Genomic DNA, 20,436 nt, shown 5'->3' on the forward strand with positions numbered 1-20,436 from the left:
CCTTTTATGATCACCTTTTGCTGATACTGACCTGGCCTGTCTGACGTCATTTCATGAATACAGAAACCTCAGTTGTCACGACTCGTTTTTACAATAACGCACAAATGGATAAACCTTAAAATATTAATACCCCAGGTCATTACACAATTGGAGATCACAAAACAAATGAAGAAAAAAATTGTTTTTTATTCTTATATAAAAAAATTATGTTTTCTGAAAAGTAAATAGAAGTTTCCCCAGGACTTTATAGGATAAATAAAACCATGGAATGCAATAGCGTGACCTAACTTTTTCACATGACTTCACACACACACACACACACAAGTATGCATTAAACATACAGATACATAACAAAAAGAAAACGAGTACAAAAGAAAGAAAATAGAGAAAGCTAGTGTTTGATGCCTTTAAAAAAAAAAAACAAGTTAGCAAACAAATAGAGAGAGTGCAAATGTAGAGGGTCAAAAAAATATGTCAAAAAAAGAAAATAAATAAAATAGAATAGAATAGAGAGTGCCTGAGTTAGAGGGTCAAAAAATATGGAAGAGATGTGTTTTAGCCAGATCTTGAAGATGAATAAGGACTCAGCTGCTCAGGCGGAACAGATAAACAGAACTCAATATACTATAAATACATAAATGAAGCTGCATTGTCTGTGACGCGCTGTCGCTCCTCCAGTCCTGCAGGGGGCGCTGTGTGTGTCTCGCTGTGATCACGCTCAGACCAACCGGCGACAGTGTGTTGGTTAGCTCTAGCGCCGCTAACGTGACAGAGGAAGATTCAACAGGCTGTCGCTCGATTTTCACCCATTAAACTCGTAATCAGAGCTGCAGAGTTCGTGAGTATCTTTTATTCTGCAGATCAGTAGACGCAGGGTTCAGAATAGGATCATTATGAGAGAGGTTTGCGGGGCTCGCGCTGGTGTTGTCGTGTTTACGGACGGCTAGCTCTTAGCGGATAGCACACAGATAAAGACCACGGCTCTGTTCTAAATCTAGACAGCTTCTCTCGGGGATAACTGCGCGTTTGATTCATTATATGCAGGTGCACTCGTTCAGGGTGCTGTCTGAGGATTGAGACACGGACAGACTGAGCTGTTGTTTGATTGATTGTTCTATTGAACTAGAAATACTGAAGGTCAGAATCTGCTCAGTCTAGTAGATGTTTACATGTTTATCAGAGGATTAACTTCATCTGATTTTTTTAATTCTGGTTGTATAGCTCTGACTTAAATATATATTACTTATGTGTGTGTGTGTGTGTGTGTGTGTGTGTGTGTGTGTATATATATATATATATATATTAGGGATGGGCATGATTAATCGACGATCGATAATTGATCGTTAAGATTTTCCTCGATCATGTTAATTTGTTATCGATTAATCTAAAGCATTTTTTTTTAATCTAATGCAGGTTGCGTTGCGTAGTGCGAGTCTTCAAGCAATTAAATGAATTTCACTGTGTGGCAGCAATTAAATATTTTACCACCATGGGGCAATATTTGACACCCTACTCGGTTATCTGTGATCTTCCGTTTTGATTTCAAAGAATAATCATGAAGATGTCACGGCGAAGTGTGGCGTGGGACCATTTTGATTTAAAAAGCGAACTAGTTAACTGCAAACATTGCGATACCGTGTTTAAGTACAACACGGCCACGGCTCAAATGATGTACCTGTGCATCCCGGCAAATTTTCATGAGGCTCTGTCTACAGTCTTTGTCTCCGCTGGTCGTCATGTACAAACATTTCATTAAAATGAACCGTAACTCCGTGAATACTCAACGAAGAGACATGAGAGAGATATCTATAGAAAGCCTGGAATGTCTACTTTTAAACTAAACAAGTGCTTCCGAAAAAAAAATATTCTGAGATAAAGTAATCCATATGAAAACAACGCAATGTCTGTTTTTCATATCTTCCTTCATTATATTTAATGTGACCACGCCCCCGCGCTATTCAGATTCAAACTGAAGCGCGCGCTTGAATACGCCCACACAGAAGAAAAGGCAGCGAGACTGTTCTTCAAGTTTTTATTTTATTTTACTGTTTGCTTCGCGATGAGAAGACTAAGACATAATTCACCCCAAAAAGATGTGATGTGGTTGATGATTTGAGAAATGGATTTCCTCAGAAAAAAGAATGAAGCACTTTATTCAGACTCAAAACGCATATATGCGTTAATCGACTCGAAAGGGTTAAGAACGCCTGCTAGCAGCTGCAGGTTCCGCTGCTTTAGAGCACTGCATATGCACGCGGATATATGTTCGGTTTGCCTGAACGTAGTTTAACTGTCTGCCACAAGTTGATCTTGTAATAAAAGTCTCACCGAGGAAAAACACGCTGTATTTTTGTATTCATTGCATTTTTTTTATTATAAAAATTAAATAATTATAAAAATATTAATGATTAATCGATAGTCGATCGTTAATTCTCCCGACGATCGACTAAGAAAATTTAATCGAATGCCCATCCCTAATATATATATATATATATATATATATATATATAATGTGTTTGTGTGTGTGTATGTATGTAATGTTTTTGTGTGTATATATATGTGTGTGTATGTATGTATGTGTGTGTATGTATACATGTATTATACACTGTGTAGCCTTTTGTTTTCTATTGAATATTAATAGGCTTATTTTTTCAATGTTTGTCAGGGTTTTATGCACAAAAACATTTGGTTTTACAACATTTTGTTGGTTATATTTACCCTTTTTTTACTTTTTCAATAAAACAAGCAGTTTTTTGCTATTATTCTGTTAAATATGTAAATGTAGTTTTCAGTGTCAATGAGTTCTGGTTTTTTGTCGCGAGGGGAGGAAAGTCAGAGTTGTAATATAAAGTCATAATTACCTTTTTATTTTTGATTCTGTGGCAGAAAAATAATTCTGAGCCACGATTCTGTGTTTGCTGAAACTTAAAGCCGTTATGCATAACAATAATTTTAATGCATTAATTATGGCTTGTAATGCATTGTTCAATCTCATGAATAATTATAACATGTATATCGATTTATTGTTACACTTTGCATTTTAAATTCCATTATAATCAATAATGACAAGATATGTATTACAACGCACATAATGCATTATACTCTCTAATACCTCTTTTAAAATGCATTACACATAAAGGTTTTAATAAAAGTGTTACCTATCAGTGATGCGCGGGTTGATCCTAAATGAGCGGGTGCCTGCGGTCACCGGTGGTTACCCGCGGTTACAAGTCATCCAAAAATATTTTTAATGATCTTTGGGTCGCGATCGGTCGGGTCGTTTGAAATAAAAATGCCATGGCTGAATAACTGGTGAAGATGACGCAGGAGCTCAGTCTGCACGTAGAGATGGAGGCGGCAAAGAAGACTGCATGGGGAGCAACGGCGCTGTTTTTGGTAAAACATGATTTGGACGACTTCATTAAGTTTTATAGAAAACTCTTTTTAAAAGATTTTTGTTTTTCATAAATTGTATCTTAATTTTGATCAATGTTTTATCAATCAGTTGCCCGTATTTAATAAATAAGAAGCAGATATATAGCCTAGCAGACAATGTAATAAGGCGCTGGCACGATCCCTTGCATTGCAGTCATTAAACTCAGCGTGTGCCTCACAGTTTTGAGAAATATAGGCTATATATTTACAGACAGCTTGAAATGTCTACTTTTAAACGAAGATATTCAAACCAAAATAAACGGGCTTCTCTCTGATGATGTAATCCATATGTAATGTGCATTTCTCTCTGGCGTTCATGGCGAGTCTGCATCGTCAACTTCATCTTTGCAGCAACACAGAAAACACAAGTTCATTACTAAACAATTAAATGACTCCCTGCATATTTTCGAACCAGCAGGCCATTCAGTGTTGAGTGAGACCCCACGGAATTAGCGAGCGGATCGGGATATTCAGAAATGCGCTCTCCCGAGCCTCAATGTCTGCTGACCTTGCAGAAACATACAAATAGACATAGCCAGACTAGAATATTTTAGAACAAATTATGAGCTTACTGACGATTTTTAATAATTCTTGACAAAATTATAATATATTAAGTTTTGTTGTTGTTGTTTATTTAGTTTTTTTTTTTTTGCTTAGTTTTGCCTACTTTCCTATGGCCCAATGACGATACGATGAACATTTACTGCTTTTTAAAAAGGCGGGTCGGGTAAAATTATTAAATATTTTTTTGCGGTTTTCCGAGTTGTGGGTGGGTTACTTGAAAACGTTGGTCGGGTGCGGGTTGTTTATACATTGTCCCGCGCATCACTGTTAGCTATATCTTGCAATTCTGCACAAAATAAAAGCTAGAATTGAGAGACGTCAACAACACAAAATTGTGAGATAAAAATGCACTTTAACACATTAATTTTTAATTCTGTTTTGGAAATGGGCTTCCATCATATATGTTGACGTCATATCATGTACAATTTTAGTTGTAGTCATACACTCTTATGGATTGCTGATGCTCCTCTTTGGATAAAAGCATCGTTAAACACAGGAGTGTGATGTTGTGATGTTAAAGCGTGTTCTGTGTGTTTTCTCTCAGACATCAGCATGTTTAACCCTCACCAGCAGCAGCAGCAGCAGCAGCATCAGTTTCATCAGCATCTGCGGCAGCTTCAGCATCTGTTTCAGCAGCAGACTCCTCCTCCACCTCCTCCTCCACCACAGCCTCCTCCTACTCATCACATCACACACACACACACACGGTACTCTCAACACACACACACACTCAAGTCAAGTCACCTTTATTTATATAGCGCTTTAAACAAAATATGTTGCGTCAAAGCAACTGAACAACATTCATTAGGAAAACAGTGTGTCAGTAATGCAAAATGATAGTTAAAGGCAGTTCATCATCACTCCAGCACAGACCCTTCGCTTTCGTCACACTCTCCACCAGAGCGCTCCACATCTCTTACCCTTTATTAGTCATGAAACGATTCTATTCACCATTTTATTTTAACAAAATAAATTTTAAGGCAAAGTATAAATGAAATGTGTCCTTTAATTATTGCTTAGACAAAATGCTAACAGTCTGAATTTCATTATGAATTTGACATAGTTTTAAAGCTGATACTTTTATTAAAAAGTAACAAAAGCACAAAGAGATTACTGGATGCTAAGTGTGCTTCAAATAATGTGAAGTTCATGAATTAACATTGTCATATTACCATATATCATGAAAACAACTCTTGTTATGTCGAGATCATGAGAAAATTAAGTCGTTATAAAGAGAAAATGACTTTCGTTATGTCGAGATCATGAGATAATTTGACCGTTATAATGAGAAAACAGCTTTCGTTAGGTCGATCACCAGAAAATTAAGTCATCATTACGAGAAAACAACTTTCGTTATGTCGAGATCATGAGAAAATGTAATCGTCATAACGAGAAAACAACTTTCGTTATGTCGAGATCACGATAAAATTAAGTCTTCATAACGAGAAAAAAACTTATGTCGAGACAAACAAGAAAATTAAGTCATTATAAAGAGAAAACAACTTTCATTATGTTGAGATAAATTAGAAAATTAAATAGTCATAACGAGAGAACAGCTTGCGTTATGTTGAGATCACAAGAAAATTAAGTCGTCATTACAAGAAAACAACTTTTGTTATGTCGAGATCACGAGAAAATGTAATTGTCATAATGATAAAACAACTTTCGTTATGTCGAGATCACGAGAAAATTAAGTTGTTATAAAGAGAAAACAACTTTCGGTATGTCAAGATCACGAGAAAATTAAATCGTCATAATGATAAAACAACTTTCGGTATGTCGAGATCACGAGAAAATTAAGCCCTCATTATGAGAAAACAACTTTCTTTATGTCGAGAGCACTGGAAAATATAGTCGTTATAAATAGAAAACAACTCGTGCCAAGATAAACTAAAAAAATCAGTCGTCATTATGAGAAAGATTTCGTTATGTCGAGATCATGAGAAAATTAAGTCGCCTTAATGAGAAAACAACTTCCGTTATGTCGAGATCACGAGAAAATTAAGTTGTCATTACGAGAAAACAACTTTCGCTATGTCGAGATCATGAGAAAATGTAATCGTTATAAAGAGAAAACCACTCTTGTTATGAGAAAACAACTTTTCGTTATGTCGAGATCACAAGAAAATTAAGTCATCATTACGAGAAAACAACTTTCGTTATGTCGAGATCATGAGAAAATGTAATCGTTATAAAGAGAAAACAACTCTCGTTACGTCGAGATAAACAAGAAAATTGTCGTTTAGATGAAAAAACAACTCTTATGTCTAGATCCTGTGAAAATAAGTTTTTATAATGAGAAAACTACTTTTGTTATGTCGACAAAATGCTGCCGCGTTAACTGTCTGAATTTCGTTTGAATTTAACATAGTTTTAAAGCTGATACTTTGTTTATTTACAAAAGCACATAGAGATTACTGGACGTTAAGTGCGTTTCAAATCATGTAAATTTCATGCATTAACATTGGATATATTACCTTTTTTTTTTTTACTATCGTGAATACACTGTAATATTGAGATGTTAAAGGTGTCTGAATAAATTTGGTTTTACTGTATAACATAACTCAGTTTATATTGTGATGCGTTATGGACATGCATGAGTTGATCAGCACTGTGCTTGTGTTTTCAGGCCCATGGCGGTTCCTGCTCCATCTCCTGCTTCTGCTCGTATGGTGAACCTGTGTTCAGCCACGCAGGCCATCATCGCTCCCAACCCCATGCTGCAGGGGGCGCTGCTCATGCAGCAGATGCAGGGTAAACTCATGCATCACAATATAACACACACTATAGGTGACCCTGCAGCACAAACGCAGTCATAAGCAGCACATTAGATTTTAGATTTTAGATTTTTCATTTCATGGAATAATTTTTTTTTTGTGTGTGTGCTTTTAATTTTAGCTAACTGTAGTAGCTCTGATATTGATGTTTTTTTCTCTTTTCAAGTAGTACTCTCTTAATAACCTACATTAGATGTATAAATGGACTATATAATTAGTTATGAAGTAAGCATAATTGAATCGAAAATCGAAATCAAAGCTAAAATGAAGCTTCTTTCTAAAACCTTCATGTATTTGTTCATTTTATTACTTAGACAATTACACATGAAAAATGTATAAAAAATATTTTATGCATGATTATTCGTAGTATTTCTACAAGGCATCCAGATATTTTACTTTTGAATGTATATGTGTAACTCTCGTTATTCTTTGTAGTGATTCCAATACAGTTATTCGTTCCGAAATAAAATATAATATTTTTGTGATTTTAGGGTTTATTCAAGGTGCTTAAAGTGCTTGAATTTGACTTTTTTTGTATTTTAAGTCCTGGAAACCCTTGAAAGATATATTTTTGAGAAGGTACTTGAAAAAGACTTGAATTTTTAAAGGGCAGTATATATAAAATAAGTGGTTTTTTTCTTCAATAAACAATCTTTTCGCTCGGTCCACAAACTCTTCCTCTGCATATGCTGCGAGTTTGTGATGCTTAACATTAATTTGGGAAAACAGTGCATGTTATCTCACTAGATTTGTAACATGAATCATATATAAACCTATGCCGACGCCTAAATATGGGATTTGTTGTACATCATTATTTCAAAATAAAAGTTCAAACCCTCGCTCTGAGTTTGCAGTTGGCCAAATATTAAAATTGCATGTATTTGAATGTCCTTAAAAAAAGCTGTAAAGTGAAACATGGCCAGTCCGTTTGTGCCCTCTACAGGTATTTGTTATAATGCATAATAAACCTAAGTTGGTTATGTTCATATTTTGTGTAGGTTTATTACGTAGGCCTATTTTATCAGGTTGTTCATTAAAACCATGTTAATTTTTTATTGCCTCATCGTTAGTTTATATATAAATATTCATACTAAAGCCTGTTTTTCACTTGGGTCTAAAAAAATCTGATTACTCAATTGTCAAAATAATCAGTAGATTACCAAAATGATCATTAGTTACAGCCCTAGATTAGTTAAAATGGTTTAAAATGCAACTGCATTGTTTTGATTTATGTGTTTTAAATGAAAAATATTCTGTAATTAAAAAAAAAAGGAAAACGATAACTTTACCATAATATCCTTTCAGATGTTTAAGTTGCCACAGTCATTGCATGCTTTTGTGCTGCACTTTATTTATGCCATTTAGATTTATTAGTTTAGTCAAATTTGAGAGATACTAATAAAATAGTTTTATAAGTAAGGTTTCTGATTCAGTCCAAAAAAGTAGTGCTTGGAAAGTCCTGGAATTTTAATTGATCAGTTTCTGTAAGCCCTGGTGTGATATGTTTCAGCTCTTGTCTTCCCCTGTCCTCCTCCTGTCAGTGTGTATTGACTCTTGTGTTGGTGTTTTGGGTGCTGTGTGAAGCGGGTGGCATGCGTGGCTTTGCGATGGGGGGCCAGCAGTTTCCTCAGTTCTTCACTGCGGGCTCCAGAGCGTCTCTTCTGGGACCCGTCCCGATGGGAGTCGCCATCAAGACCCCACACATGGGATTCCAGCGCCACTTCACGCCACACGCGCGCTATTACACCAACGTGAGTGTGTGTGTGTGTTCAACTTTTTTCCACATCAGCTGTCGGTAACAACCCAAGAACTTATATACATACAAAGAAAAACATTTCTGAACTTATTTGTTTTGTTTTTGTATGTATGGAGTACTGGGTTTGTCACCGACACCTTTAGGAATATATTCACTGAGAAACATGGTGACCTGTTCAATACTGATTTTACCTGATGTGTTTGATAAAAACACTCTCTGTGGCTCTCTGAACACACGCAGGAGTTTCAGGCTCGTCAGCCGGACAGAAAGAGGGAAAACGAGCAGAAATCTGTGGGCAGCCAATCAGAAGCCAGCAGCAGCAGCAGCAGAGGTGAATGAACCGAATCTGTACAGAAATCAAGAGCAGTAAAGGAGGAATGGTTTGGAGAAAACATGTTTTTTTTTTTTCATATTATTTTATATTCTTTTTCAGTTTACTGTTTTATCCTGATTTCAAGGTTAGAGTTATGGCCAGTAATAAAAGAAAATGCAAACATGACACAGATGTTTTCTGCTTTTACTGCATCAAAAAAAGAAAGGAAAATAGCCACAGAAAATCTTATTAACTTGTGTTCATGTAAAGTTCTTTGACATTAAATATTTAAATATGTTTCCACTCCTTTGAGGATTGTAAGTTAAATGATACATTTTGAGCACATTTGTATCATTCAAATCAAAGCTTGAGACGTGTCTGTGTCTGTTTTGATAAGTGCATTAAAGCTGAAACATACGTTTAGTTTAATAACTGATGGAAGTTTTATTCATATTTTTAGATGTGCATCATCAAATTAAGTATATAAGATATTATTTGCATTATTTTTAATGCAGTGCTACTGTTTATGGGAAGTTTTTTTGGGAAGCAAAGTACATTTCAACACTATTCTACAAAAAGTAATGGAATAGATGCAATCAGAGCCATTTTAATCTATTTTCAGACTTGAATGATTGTTTTTTGAAAAATATGTTGAGTTTTGATGGCCATAAATCATAAAGCGTTTGTGTTTTGATGTGAACAGCAGATCCGGGATGTCAGGAGTCTTCAGAGCAGCCCGATGAACCAGCGGCCAAAAAACACAAGACACAAGAGTCAGTGCCTTCACGTCTCTGAATTCATCTCAGAAATGTCCTTTTGACTTATTCTTCATGCACAAGTCAGATGTTTGACTTCTTTCATTAAGAGTGAAGGTTGATTTAGGAAAGTCATGTGGTCTGTGTGTTTGTGCAGGTCAGAGGAGCCTGTGGAGACAGAATCAGCTCAAAGTGCGGAGTATAAGAGCCCAGATCCTGCAGGTAAAATAGTGTTTTTTTTTTTTCATTATGTCTATATAGTATGAGTGTGAGGTGATGTGTTCTGAGCTCACACTGCTCCTCCTGTGTTTCAGAGCTCACTCTGCAGGAGGGAGGAGACGTGGACGCTGAAGCAGATGAACCGAGTCAAGCGGCCGAGGTTTGTACCATCATCTCTGAATTATCTAAGTGACCACACACACTGTTTCTGTTATAAAACAGGTGAAACGGTCACACAGATGCACACCGATGTGTCCAGAAGAACTCCCTTTCTTCAGATAATGTCTTGTTTGTTGCTCTTCATCAGGTTGAAAGCACAGAAGCTCCAGATAAAGACGTCGAGCAGCAGATCAGTGACGGTCCAGACGAGAACACGGTCTCTGATTCAGTGCTTGAGATCAAGGAGACCTCAGACACTCCTGAGGAAGTCAAAGACGGAGAAACCGAGACCTCCAACAAGTTCTTCTGCTATATTTGCAACATCACTTGCCATAACCAGCAAGTAAGTTTCTCAGATATCGCTCGGCTTTAATTGTTTACATGACCTGGTATATTAGCAGCGTGATTGGTGCATTGATCATGTTGCTTTTTACTGATAACCAGTTTGACCGACTGCTTTTGTTCCACTCTTGATGAACACGTCTGTTAAAAGCTTAACTGTGAATATAAATGTGTAGAATTTCCAGAGCCATATGAACGGCCTGACGCACCAGCAGAAGATGATGGAGATCCAGCACATGAGCAACGCGTGTCTCGTAACACTGCTGCCGCGAGTCCAGGAGACCCTGCAAGGAGCTCACAGAGACGGGTCAGAGATCCTGATGCTCTTCAATGGGTCAATTAGTGAATGGGTGCCGTCAGAATGAGAGTCTGATAAAAACATCCCAATAATCCACAGCACTCCAGTCCATCAGTGAACATCTGGAGAAGACAAAACCTGAAACACATCCAGCATTAAGATGATTTTAACTCAAACACATAGAGTCTATAATCCATAATAACACTTCCTCCAGTGAAAAAGTGTTCTGGTCTGAATCAGGAGAGAAATCTGCACAGATCAAGCAGTGTTTAAACAGATCTAAACTAATCTGTGAGAGACAACAGCAGATTCACTTTTTATCAGCTGTTTGGACTCTCATTCTGACGGCACCCATTCACTGAACATTCATTTTTCCGGTTGGCACATTTTTGGTGCATTACTAGCAGTTAATATTCCATACGGTCTGTTCTGTCGCAGTGAGAAGAGAGCAGGTCTGCAGAGATGGTGCTCCACCTGCCAGACGCACTTCACCACCAACGTCATGGAGCATCGCAGAACCACGGAGCACAAGGTGAACAGCCATGACTCCTAACCAGGGCTCATAACTCGGTCTATACACAGTTCATTGCTGTAGCTGAGCTGAGGATCTGAATGAGCAGGGGACACGAGGAACAGGATTAAAGACTGCTGAAAACTCGTGAATTCATTAGAATCATTAGACGACAGAATCACGATTTGTATATCAATAGATTTTTTCCATGCATGCACCTCTAGTTTTTACAGCGTGGGAACAACGCTTCCTATTCTTTAAAGCAGTACAACATGGCCCCGCCCCCTTTGCTGCATGTTCCTGGGGGCGGGGTTTATGTAAATGTGTTCCTGTAGCTCAAGTGGTAGAGCATTGCATTCAAATTCGAATGCAGTTCGAATCCCGGGGAACACATGATAGGAGAAAATTGTTAGCCTAAATCTTTATTTGAATGTCAGGGTTTGTGATGTCATCAACCCAGGAAGTAGCTCGTTGTGATCCCTTTGAGATGTTTTGTAGGCATTAATTCCATATGTAATTTGGATTCAGTAACAGGTTACACTTTGTAAGTAATCTACCCAGCTCCAACCCCAATCTGATGTGTGTGTGTGTGTGTGTGTGTGTGTGTGCAGCGCTGCATCCGCTCGTCCAGCTCCAGCTGCACCGTCTGTAAGCTGCACTTCAGGACACACAGAGAGTTTGTGGAGCACATGCAGTGTCCGGAGCACCAGCAGCGAGTCCAGCAGGTGATGACCAGAGGAGGAGGGATTACGTCCTGATACACCCTGAATCAGATTAGATCCTTCACTCTTCAAATGCATTAAAATGAGCAGATTTTGAGTGAAAGTTGTTACAAAGTAGATCCTGCTCAATATATTTTTTCAAAGTAAAACAGTGTTGTTTTAGTATAATTTCGATTATTATCCTTTTTATTAATATTTAGAATTTTCTTTGAAAAAATTTTGTATTCATTTTAGTTGAAATTCTTATGCATTTTGGACTTTTTTTTTTTTTAAATATCTAAATAGTTTTTATTTAGCATTTCCGTTTTGGTTATTTCAGTTCTTTCAGATCTAGTTAAACTAAATGAAAATGAGAAAAGTTGCATGGGCAACTAGCTGAACTGAAGTGTTTTTTTATCATTTCATTTGAGTTTGTTTTATTTCAAGTAAAAAAAAAAAATTGTTTTATTAAAAATTTATAAAATAATTAATTTCAGCTAGTAGCCAAGGCAGCCTTTCTGATTTTCATTTTGTTTAATTTGAAGTGCTTAAGTAACAAATAACATAAAAACTGTAGATATTCAAAAATGACAAAAACACAAAACAAAATGACGTAGCCTTTAACTAAAATGAAAATGAAATCAAAAAATAAGATCTAATTCAAAAATATTAACAGAAACTGTGATAGTGGAAATAAAAACGGTTTATAGGAGTTTTGTACGAATAAGTTAGAATAAATTAAGTTGGTTTTATGCATTCTAATAATTAGACATGCTAAAACAAAACAAACAAACAAATGAAATCCAGAAAATTTAAAAATGGAGGAGGAAAACAGACTCCAGAAAAAGAAAAGAAACAAATGCCGGAATCCAGAAAAATTCTAGTGAAATCTTTTTTAGTGGAATTTTGAAAAAAAGAATACAACCGATTTTGTAAGGCCCTAAAATGAAATTGTAAAATGAAGATGTAATTGAAGACAGGAAGAGGAAGTGCTGACCTCAGTGTGAACGCTGCTGTGTTCTGTGTGTGCTCAGCTGTGGAAGGAGTCGGATCAGATGAACACCGACATGTTTCTGGGTGAAGAGGACGGAGAGTGCAGCGATGAGGAGAGGGAGGAAGAGGAGAACGGGAAGGTGAAGGATCGCCCCAGCTGTGTGTGTGTGTGTGTGTGTGAGCTGCTGTGACTGTGTGTGTGTGTGAGCTGCTGTGACTCTGTCTGTGTGTGTGTGTGTGTGTGTGTCTGTGTGAGCTGCTGTGACTGTGTGTGTGTGTGTGAGCTGCTGTGACTCTGTGTGTGTGTGTGTGTGTGTGTGTGTGAGCTGCTGTGACTCTGTCTGTGTGTGTGTGTGTGTGTGTGTGTGAGCTGCTGTGACTCTGTCTGTGTGTGTGTGTGTGTCTGTGTGAGCTGCTGTGACTGTGTGTGTGTGTGTGAGCTGCTGTGACTCTGTGTGTGTGTGTGTGTGTGTGTGTGAGCTGCTGTGACTCTGTCTGTCTGTGTGTGTGTGTGTGTGTGTGAGCTGCTGTGACTCTGTGTGTGTGTGTGTCTCTTGCAGGAGGGTCTGTCTGCGCAGATGGAGGTCACACTGGAGGATCTGACCGAAGACGAGGAGTTCGACTCGGACACAGTGTACGGTGGGTCATCATCAGAGACACGTTCCTCACCAAATATACCGGTGCATCTCTGAAAATCAGAACATTGTGAAAAAGTTGTTTCAAAAAGTGAATCTTTCATACATTCTAGATTCATCACATGTATCACTTTTTAAAATAAGTTACAAAAAACTATTTTTTGAGATGCACCTGTACGAGAAGACACTGTCTTCAAATGTTTTTGAGTTTTTTTTTTTAGTTCATCTGTGTCTCTGCAGTCATCAGTAGCACAGGTATATTAGTAGCAATAATCAAAAATACACTGTCCATTTGTCAGTTTTTTTAAAAATCATTAGGATATTCAGTAAAGATCATGTTCATGAAGATATTTAGTAACTTTCTTACCGTAAATATATCAAAACTTAATGTTTGATTAGTAATATTCATTGCTCAGAGCTTCATCTGAACAACTTTAAAGATGATTTTCTCAATATTTAGATTTTTTTGCTCCCTCAGATTCCAGATTTTCTAATAGTTGTATCTCAGACAAATATTGTCCTTCGAACAAACCACACATCACTGGAGAGATCATTTATTCAGATGATGATGATGCATACATCTCAATTTAGAAATTTGACCCTTATGACTGGTTCTGTGCTCCAGGGTCACTTATTATTCAGTTATTCAAGGTTTTTCTGCAGGTTATAGGTCTTATTTCGCCTTTCTTCAAATTAAAGCCTTAAAAAGTATTAAAGCAGTGTTAAATTCATAGTCATGGCATTAAATGTTGCATGCACAACAAAAAGAAGTTATATTTTTGTCTTAATCTCCAATGAAAATCTGTAAAGCTCCTTCAATCCTAATGGTTTAGTTGCTAAAGTCTAGTTTGTGTGAGGTGTGAGGTGTGAGGTGAGTTGATCAGCTCGATCTGTAATGAGCCGTGTGTCTGTGCCAGGCTCCAGTTTCGTGGTGCCCGTGGCTGGTTTCCTCTGTCGTCTCTGTGGTCAGTTCTATCACTTTGAGTCTTCGGCTCGACACACACACTGCAAGACGCTCACACACTTCCAGAATCTGAAGGTGAGTCTCAGTCATGTGGAGCTGTTCTCGAGGCATATTCTCATTGTGTTGTGCCACACAAACACTTCATGCGGAAATGCTATCATCTTGTTAACAAAGACTTTGATTTAGGATGCGATGAACTGACAGCACTAGTTTTATGTAACACTGTATTAAATATCCTATTTTAGATCATGTTGTGAAAGCGTGAGAATAGTGTTTCCTGTTGAGCATCTTCCTCATAACTGATCAGGTATTATTGGTCGTGCAGCGTTACAAAGCTTTACTGAAGCAGGAAGACTCCGTCTCGAGTCCAGATCAGACGTCAGTCCTCACGAAGACCCCAGCCTCCTGCAGCACCTCACCTCCCAGCTGCACACAGGAAGTGCAGCCGCACGCACAGGAAGAGGCGGAGCCCGAGGGGAAGAGCGTCCGGGGCCGCGGCCGCACTCCTGCTAAGAGACGAGGACGAGGAGCGAGACGACGCTGACACACACTTCAGAGGACCCTAGTGAAAGCACCCGTCCTGTTTGTCAGGAGAAGGGAATGATGGGATACGCTTCATTAACATGTTCAGCTCAGTCCAGCCCAAAACCAACAAGATCTACATCCAGATTTATCATCAGCATTACATGAGAATTCTGAAAACAGCTCTTTTTAAAGCAATTCTCCAGCATTTAATATATATGTACACACTGCAAAAAAATGCTTTTCTAACTTAGATTGTCTTTGTCTTGTTTCCAGCCGAAGGATTTTGTTTAAAAAGTCAGTTTTTGCTTCGAACAAGTATAAGAATCTGCCAGTGATGTAAGCACAATACTGTTATTTTAAACAGAAAACTTGTTCTAAGCAAAAAATGACTTCATTTTGACTTGTTTTTACAAAAAAATAGACCATCATTTTGACTTTAATAGAAAATCATTTTAGATATCTATTGAAAACAAGACAAAAACATCTAAGTAAAAATCTTTTTTGCAGCATTTATATATATATATATATATATATATATATATATATATATATATACATAAGTATGTGTATGTATGATTGAGATATATATATATATATATATATATATATATATATATATATATATACACACACACACACACACACACACACACACACACACACACACACACACACACACACACACACACACACATATATATATATATATATATATATATATATATATATAATGTTTTTAATATATAATTATATTTATGTTTTACATACCGTATTTTCAGGACTATAAGTCACACTTTTTTTCATAGTTTGGCTGGTCCTGCGAATTATAGTCAGGTGCGACTTATTTCTCAAAATTAATTTGACATGAACCCAGAGAAAACATTACCGTCTCCAGCCGCCAGAGGGCGCTCTATGCTGCTCAGTTCTCCTGTAGTCTACACTGAACACATAGAGCGCCCTCTAGCGGCTGGAGACGGTAATGATTTCTCTTGGTTCTAAATAAATGCGACTTAAAGTCCGAAAAAGACGGTATATAAATATATTATTAGTTATATATAATAAATATGCTTTTAGGACCATTATTTATTGAACTGTCCCTGAATTCTCATTTAATGTTTGATGATAATTGCACAGCTTCTCCCCAGTTCTCCGTTACAGTGATGTGAAATATGATCCTCGTTACCACAAAGATAAAATAGCATTATAGCAAAACAGTCGCTCCACTGAATTTAATGTGTGCGGTTTTTAATCTTAAAAAATGAATAATATGGTGTGCAGACAGAATGATTTTGCGTTACATGATCAGTGTGTGGTTTTGGTGCTGTTTTCTGAGAGACTCTAGAATGTAGCAGAACTGAAACACATCTGACTGTGTCACACACACACACACACACACACACACACTGTTCTGAGCAACACACAGGACTAGCGCTTCGAGTTTAGCGAAGGTCTGTCCAGCTGAGTGTGTTTCTGGACAATCTCACAAAACACAAAAGAAAGAAAGAAGAAAATTATATTTTGCATCAAGAAAATGAAGCCAATTCTTAGGATTTTTTTGTTTTCTACTGACATTATTTTCATGACCATTAAGCACATTGTCCCCTCAATCTCAGTTCTAAAAAAAACACTTAAAATTATATTTATATAGTGTAATATTACAATAAACTAGAAGTACAATTCCAGTAATGAGAAAAACATTTGACAATAGTTACAATTAATAAATTAACTAATACAAGCTAAAACATCTGAATGCTTTATGTGTATATATACCGTATTTTCCAGACTATAAGTCACACTTTTTTTCATAGTTGGCTGGTCCTGCGACTTATAGTTAGGTGCGACTTATTTATCAAAATTAAGAGAAATGAACCAGGAGAAAACATTACCGCCTCCAGAGGGCGCTCTATGCTGCTCAGTTCTCCTGTAGTCTACACTGAACACATAGAGCGCCCTCTAGCGGCCGGAGACGGTAATGTTTTCTCTTGGTGCTTGGTTCTAAATAAATGCGACTTATATGTTTTTTTCCTCATCATGACGTATTTTTGGACTGATGCGACTTATACTCAGGTGCGACGTTTAGTCCGAAAAATACAGTATATAGATAATTTTTATCATGATAAGAATTGGAGATTAAAATGTGCATAATAAGCATGGAAAAGACTTTTAAAAAAGTATTGATCCAAGTATGCTTCCTTTGGAGTAAAAGTTGATTTCTTTTTTTTTTCCTGAGTATTTAGGAGTGGAAGTTGACCTGGACGTGTGTGTGATTCTTGTGTTTGTGGCAGCTGTATATCAGAGGAGTGTGTGTGTGTGTGTGTGTGTGTGTGTTGAACACTTGAGACATCAGCAGACTCGATCAAAACCAGCAGCTTTTATATTAACAACTAAACTCTTCTCACTCCATACAGCATCAGACCGCATTTCACCCCAAAGCCAAAGAAATGGGCATCTGAACTTAAGCCAATTTTAGTATTTTTTTTGTTGCATTGTCACCATATTTACATGACAATTAAACACATTTTTACTTTTTTTTTTTTTTTCCAGATCTTTGTTTTGTAATTACATTTATGCTGTATTTGTAATCACCGGCAGTGTAACAACACCACCCTGATGCATAAGTACTTTTTTGTTTATCATTGGTTTTGGGGTGAAATGTGAGCAGGTCGTGTTCTCTTCGACAGGAAGACATTGATCATCAGATGCATGTGATCAGATCTAGAGATGATCTCTGTACTGTATTCAGATTACAGTAAATGTTACTGATTGTATGATCGCTGCTGCTTCATTTGATGATTTAGTTTGTCATTGCCAGAATAATGTTGAAGTTTTAAATGAACCGCTCAAAAGTTTTGTGTTTTTTGAAAAGCAGCCATCAGACTGGTTCCCAGTAGTCACTGTTTGTTTAGTGGAGTCGCTCTGATTCAGGACTGATGTGGAGGGAATAACTGTAAATCATGACTCTCATCATGAGCAGATGACCCCTGGGGTTTAAGGCAAGCTAATCCTAAAGCTGACCGTCAGATCAGAGCCAGGTTTTATCCAACAGCTGACAGCTGCGCTTCATGTTCTTTCCATGTTTGTTTGCTGCTTTTGGCTCGTTTTAATTTCTATTAAAATATTTGATGATTACAATGACTCCTGGATTTATTTATGACCTTTAAAACATGTTTACATCCTTTATCATTTTATTTATAATTGTTTTCCCATATCAGTGTTATTTTAGTATCGTGAGATGCTACTACAGCTTTTAATATTTTGAACTCATTTGTTTTTAATATATTTTTTAACATTTTTTGTTTTGATTTTAAGTTCATTTATATTCTAATATGTTCTCTTTTCATGTCGAGTTAAAGTTTAACGTTTAGTAATTTTGTGTTTTTCTAATTTTTAGTAGGTTTTTTGTCAATATGTGGGCATTGGTTTTATTTATATTCGTATTATTTTTGTTAAACAATTTAAAGGATAAATTATGCCATCTATAGGTAATGCTTTTATATATTTTTATTTTAAAAATGTCATCTATTTCAAGTAACAAATGTTTTTAGGGATTGAAAAGCCACACATCCACTCGTCTTCCCTTCTGATGACAAACCTGTCGTCCAACAAAAGAGAACATTAAAACTAGTTTGTACTTCACAACATCAGTCGAGTGTTTGAAAAAGACCTTGATGTGGCTGTTTATCACAAAATGAGACAGAATAGAATACGTCCATTAGAAATACATTTATACTCCCATATCGTCACGGGAGAGTGTTTATTGCCCTTCTTTTCATCATTCAAAACATTTATCGTTATCTTAACTTATCTTTTTTTTATTCAGGTACGATGATAGTAATTGTCTTTATCAGAATCAGAAAGAAATGTAATGCCAAGTATATCTGGAACATCCTCAGTTCTATTACTTCCGTGATGCATGGGTAGATTTTCAGCGCGAGGGCGCCCTCTGGTGTCCAGGATAATAACGGCTTATCTATACAATACTATCTGTATTGTTGCATACTTACAGTTGACTATATTAACTCTGTCACATATTCATATGAAAGTAATAAGCCATTCGAGGCTTTAATCTAATACAGCACAGTTTAGACAGTCGACACATGTTCTACACTAGTGGTGCTCTGAGACGTGTTCCTCTAGTCTCCGGTGGACTCTGACTCTTCATCAGGAGGAAGAGGAGGAGGAGGAAGCTGTTCTCTGAACTCTCTCCGAGCCTGTCTGTTGGACTCCAGCAGCTCGTGCAGTTTCCCGTTCAGAGCGTCGTTCCTCTCCTCGATGTCGTCCAGACAGGAGTTGATCTGATCCAGCATGGAGTCGATCGCTGCGTATTCTGATCAAACAGCAGACAGACACACATCAGACCTCACTCACTCACTCTACATTCATTCTAACACATGACCCCTGCGTCCATATTGCACCTAATACAGTCTGACTCCAACTGTTTTTACTGCATATGTTATACACTGTTATATTAGATGTATTTATTATTATTTTCACATTATAATACATTTTAATTTTATACAGACACATATATAATTTGTAATGAATAATGAAAAATATTAAAATGATGTAGTTACTATATAAAATTATATTAGGAACACAAACACACATATTTAAAAATTACTTCTTAATAATAATTTTTATTATATAATTATCAAGAAATACTGATATAAAATTATTTTTAAATTAAATATAATGAAAGGTACAATACAAATGTAATAAAATCTTTATATAAAAGTTAAAATGAATATGTTACTCATGATAATTATAATCATGTATAAATAATTTATATTATATTTTATCATTGTTAATAAATATTAAAACAATATTAATTACATTTTTTACTGGATTTTATTTCATTATTAATTTGAAGAGTAAGTGAAAATATATATAAAATATATAACTGGAAATGTGTATCTATCTATATATATATATATATATATATATATAGCATTAGTCAGAAACTATTAAAAATAATTTCATTAAAATCATGAGAATAATAGAATTACACACTCATTGGAGAGATATGTTACAGTAATGAGATTGAGATCGCATGTTTTAAGCTCGTCATTAATAAATACCTTCTTCGTTGAATTCATCTTCATCTTCAATGATTCCATCATCAACTGAAACATCAGGATCTCCGTTCGGTCCAGACATCTTTACAACACTCTTTAGACACTTACATACAATTAGTAGACACGCAGAAGAGAATGTATAATATTCACGTCTTTATAAATATGCTACATGTGTGTTTAAAAAGGGTACACGGTAAATAAGAGTGAACGCGAAAGGAGATTATAACAGCTCAGTATCAGCTGACTGTCGCGAGCGTCCAATAACGCGCCTCATCAGAAATATAAACCTGCTGCTGTTTCGGCTCCGAATATTTCATTATTCTAAATACTGATTATATAAGAGCCAATATATAAATTCTGAGATTACTTTAAAATTTCATACGACTTCGCTGCTTTAAAAACAATCGTTTCTGG

At 36.4% G+C, this 20,436-nt stretch overlaps 2 protein-coding genes across 3 annotated transcripts; one reads left to right on the plus strand and one right to left on the minus strand.

Moving 5' to 3' along the window:
* Positions 1–694: 694 nt before the first annotated feature.
* ciz1a (cdkn1a interacting zinc finger protein 1a) lies at positions 695–15,478 on the plus strand. 2 transcript variants are annotated; one of them, XM_026243692.1, is made up of 16 exons: positions 695–838; positions 4,544–4,706; positions 6,629–6,753; positions 8,361–8,527; positions 8,773–8,863; positions 9,549–9,618; positions 9,758–9,822; positions 9,915–9,979; positions 10,127–10,321; positions 10,497–10,627; positions 11,057–11,150; positions 11,741–11,854; positions 12,865–12,963; positions 13,384–13,462; positions 14,376–14,497; positions 14,748–15,478. In XM_026243692.1, the coding sequence occupies exons 2-16, from the start codon at positions 4,552–4,554 to the stop codon at positions 14,964–14,966; spliced, it is 1,791 nt and encodes a 596-aa protein (XP_026099477.1). In that variant the 5' UTR covers positions 695–838; positions 4,544–4,551; the 3' UTR covers positions 14,967–15,478. The 2 variants fall into 2 exon arrangements, with proteins under 2 accessions (XP_026099477.1, XP_026099484.1); XM_026243699.1 differs by having other exon boundaries at positions 9,552–9,618.
* A 3,177-nt stretch (positions 15,479–18,655) lies between these two features.
* bbln (bublin coiled coil protein) lies at positions 18,656–20,303 on the minus strand. Its single transcript, XM_026243715.1, has 2 exons — positions 20,026–20,303; positions 18,656–19,274 (listed from the first exon to the last, which is right to left on the minus strand). Exons 1-2 carry the CDS (start codon positions 20,102–20,104, stop codon positions 19,081–19,083), a joined length of 273 nt encoding a protein of 90 aa, XP_026099500.1. The 5' UTR covers positions 20,105–20,303; the 3' UTR covers positions 18,656–19,080.
* Positions 20,304–20,436: the final 133 nt, after the last annotated feature.

This window comes from Carassius auratus, chromosome 5 (genome assembly GCF_003368295.1).
Source record: "Carassius auratus strain Wakin chromosome 5, ASM336829v1, whole genome shotgun sequence".
NCBI classification, from domain to species: domain Eukaryota; kingdom Metazoa; phylum Chordata; class Actinopteri; order Cypriniformes; family Cyprinidae; genus Carassius; species Carassius auratus.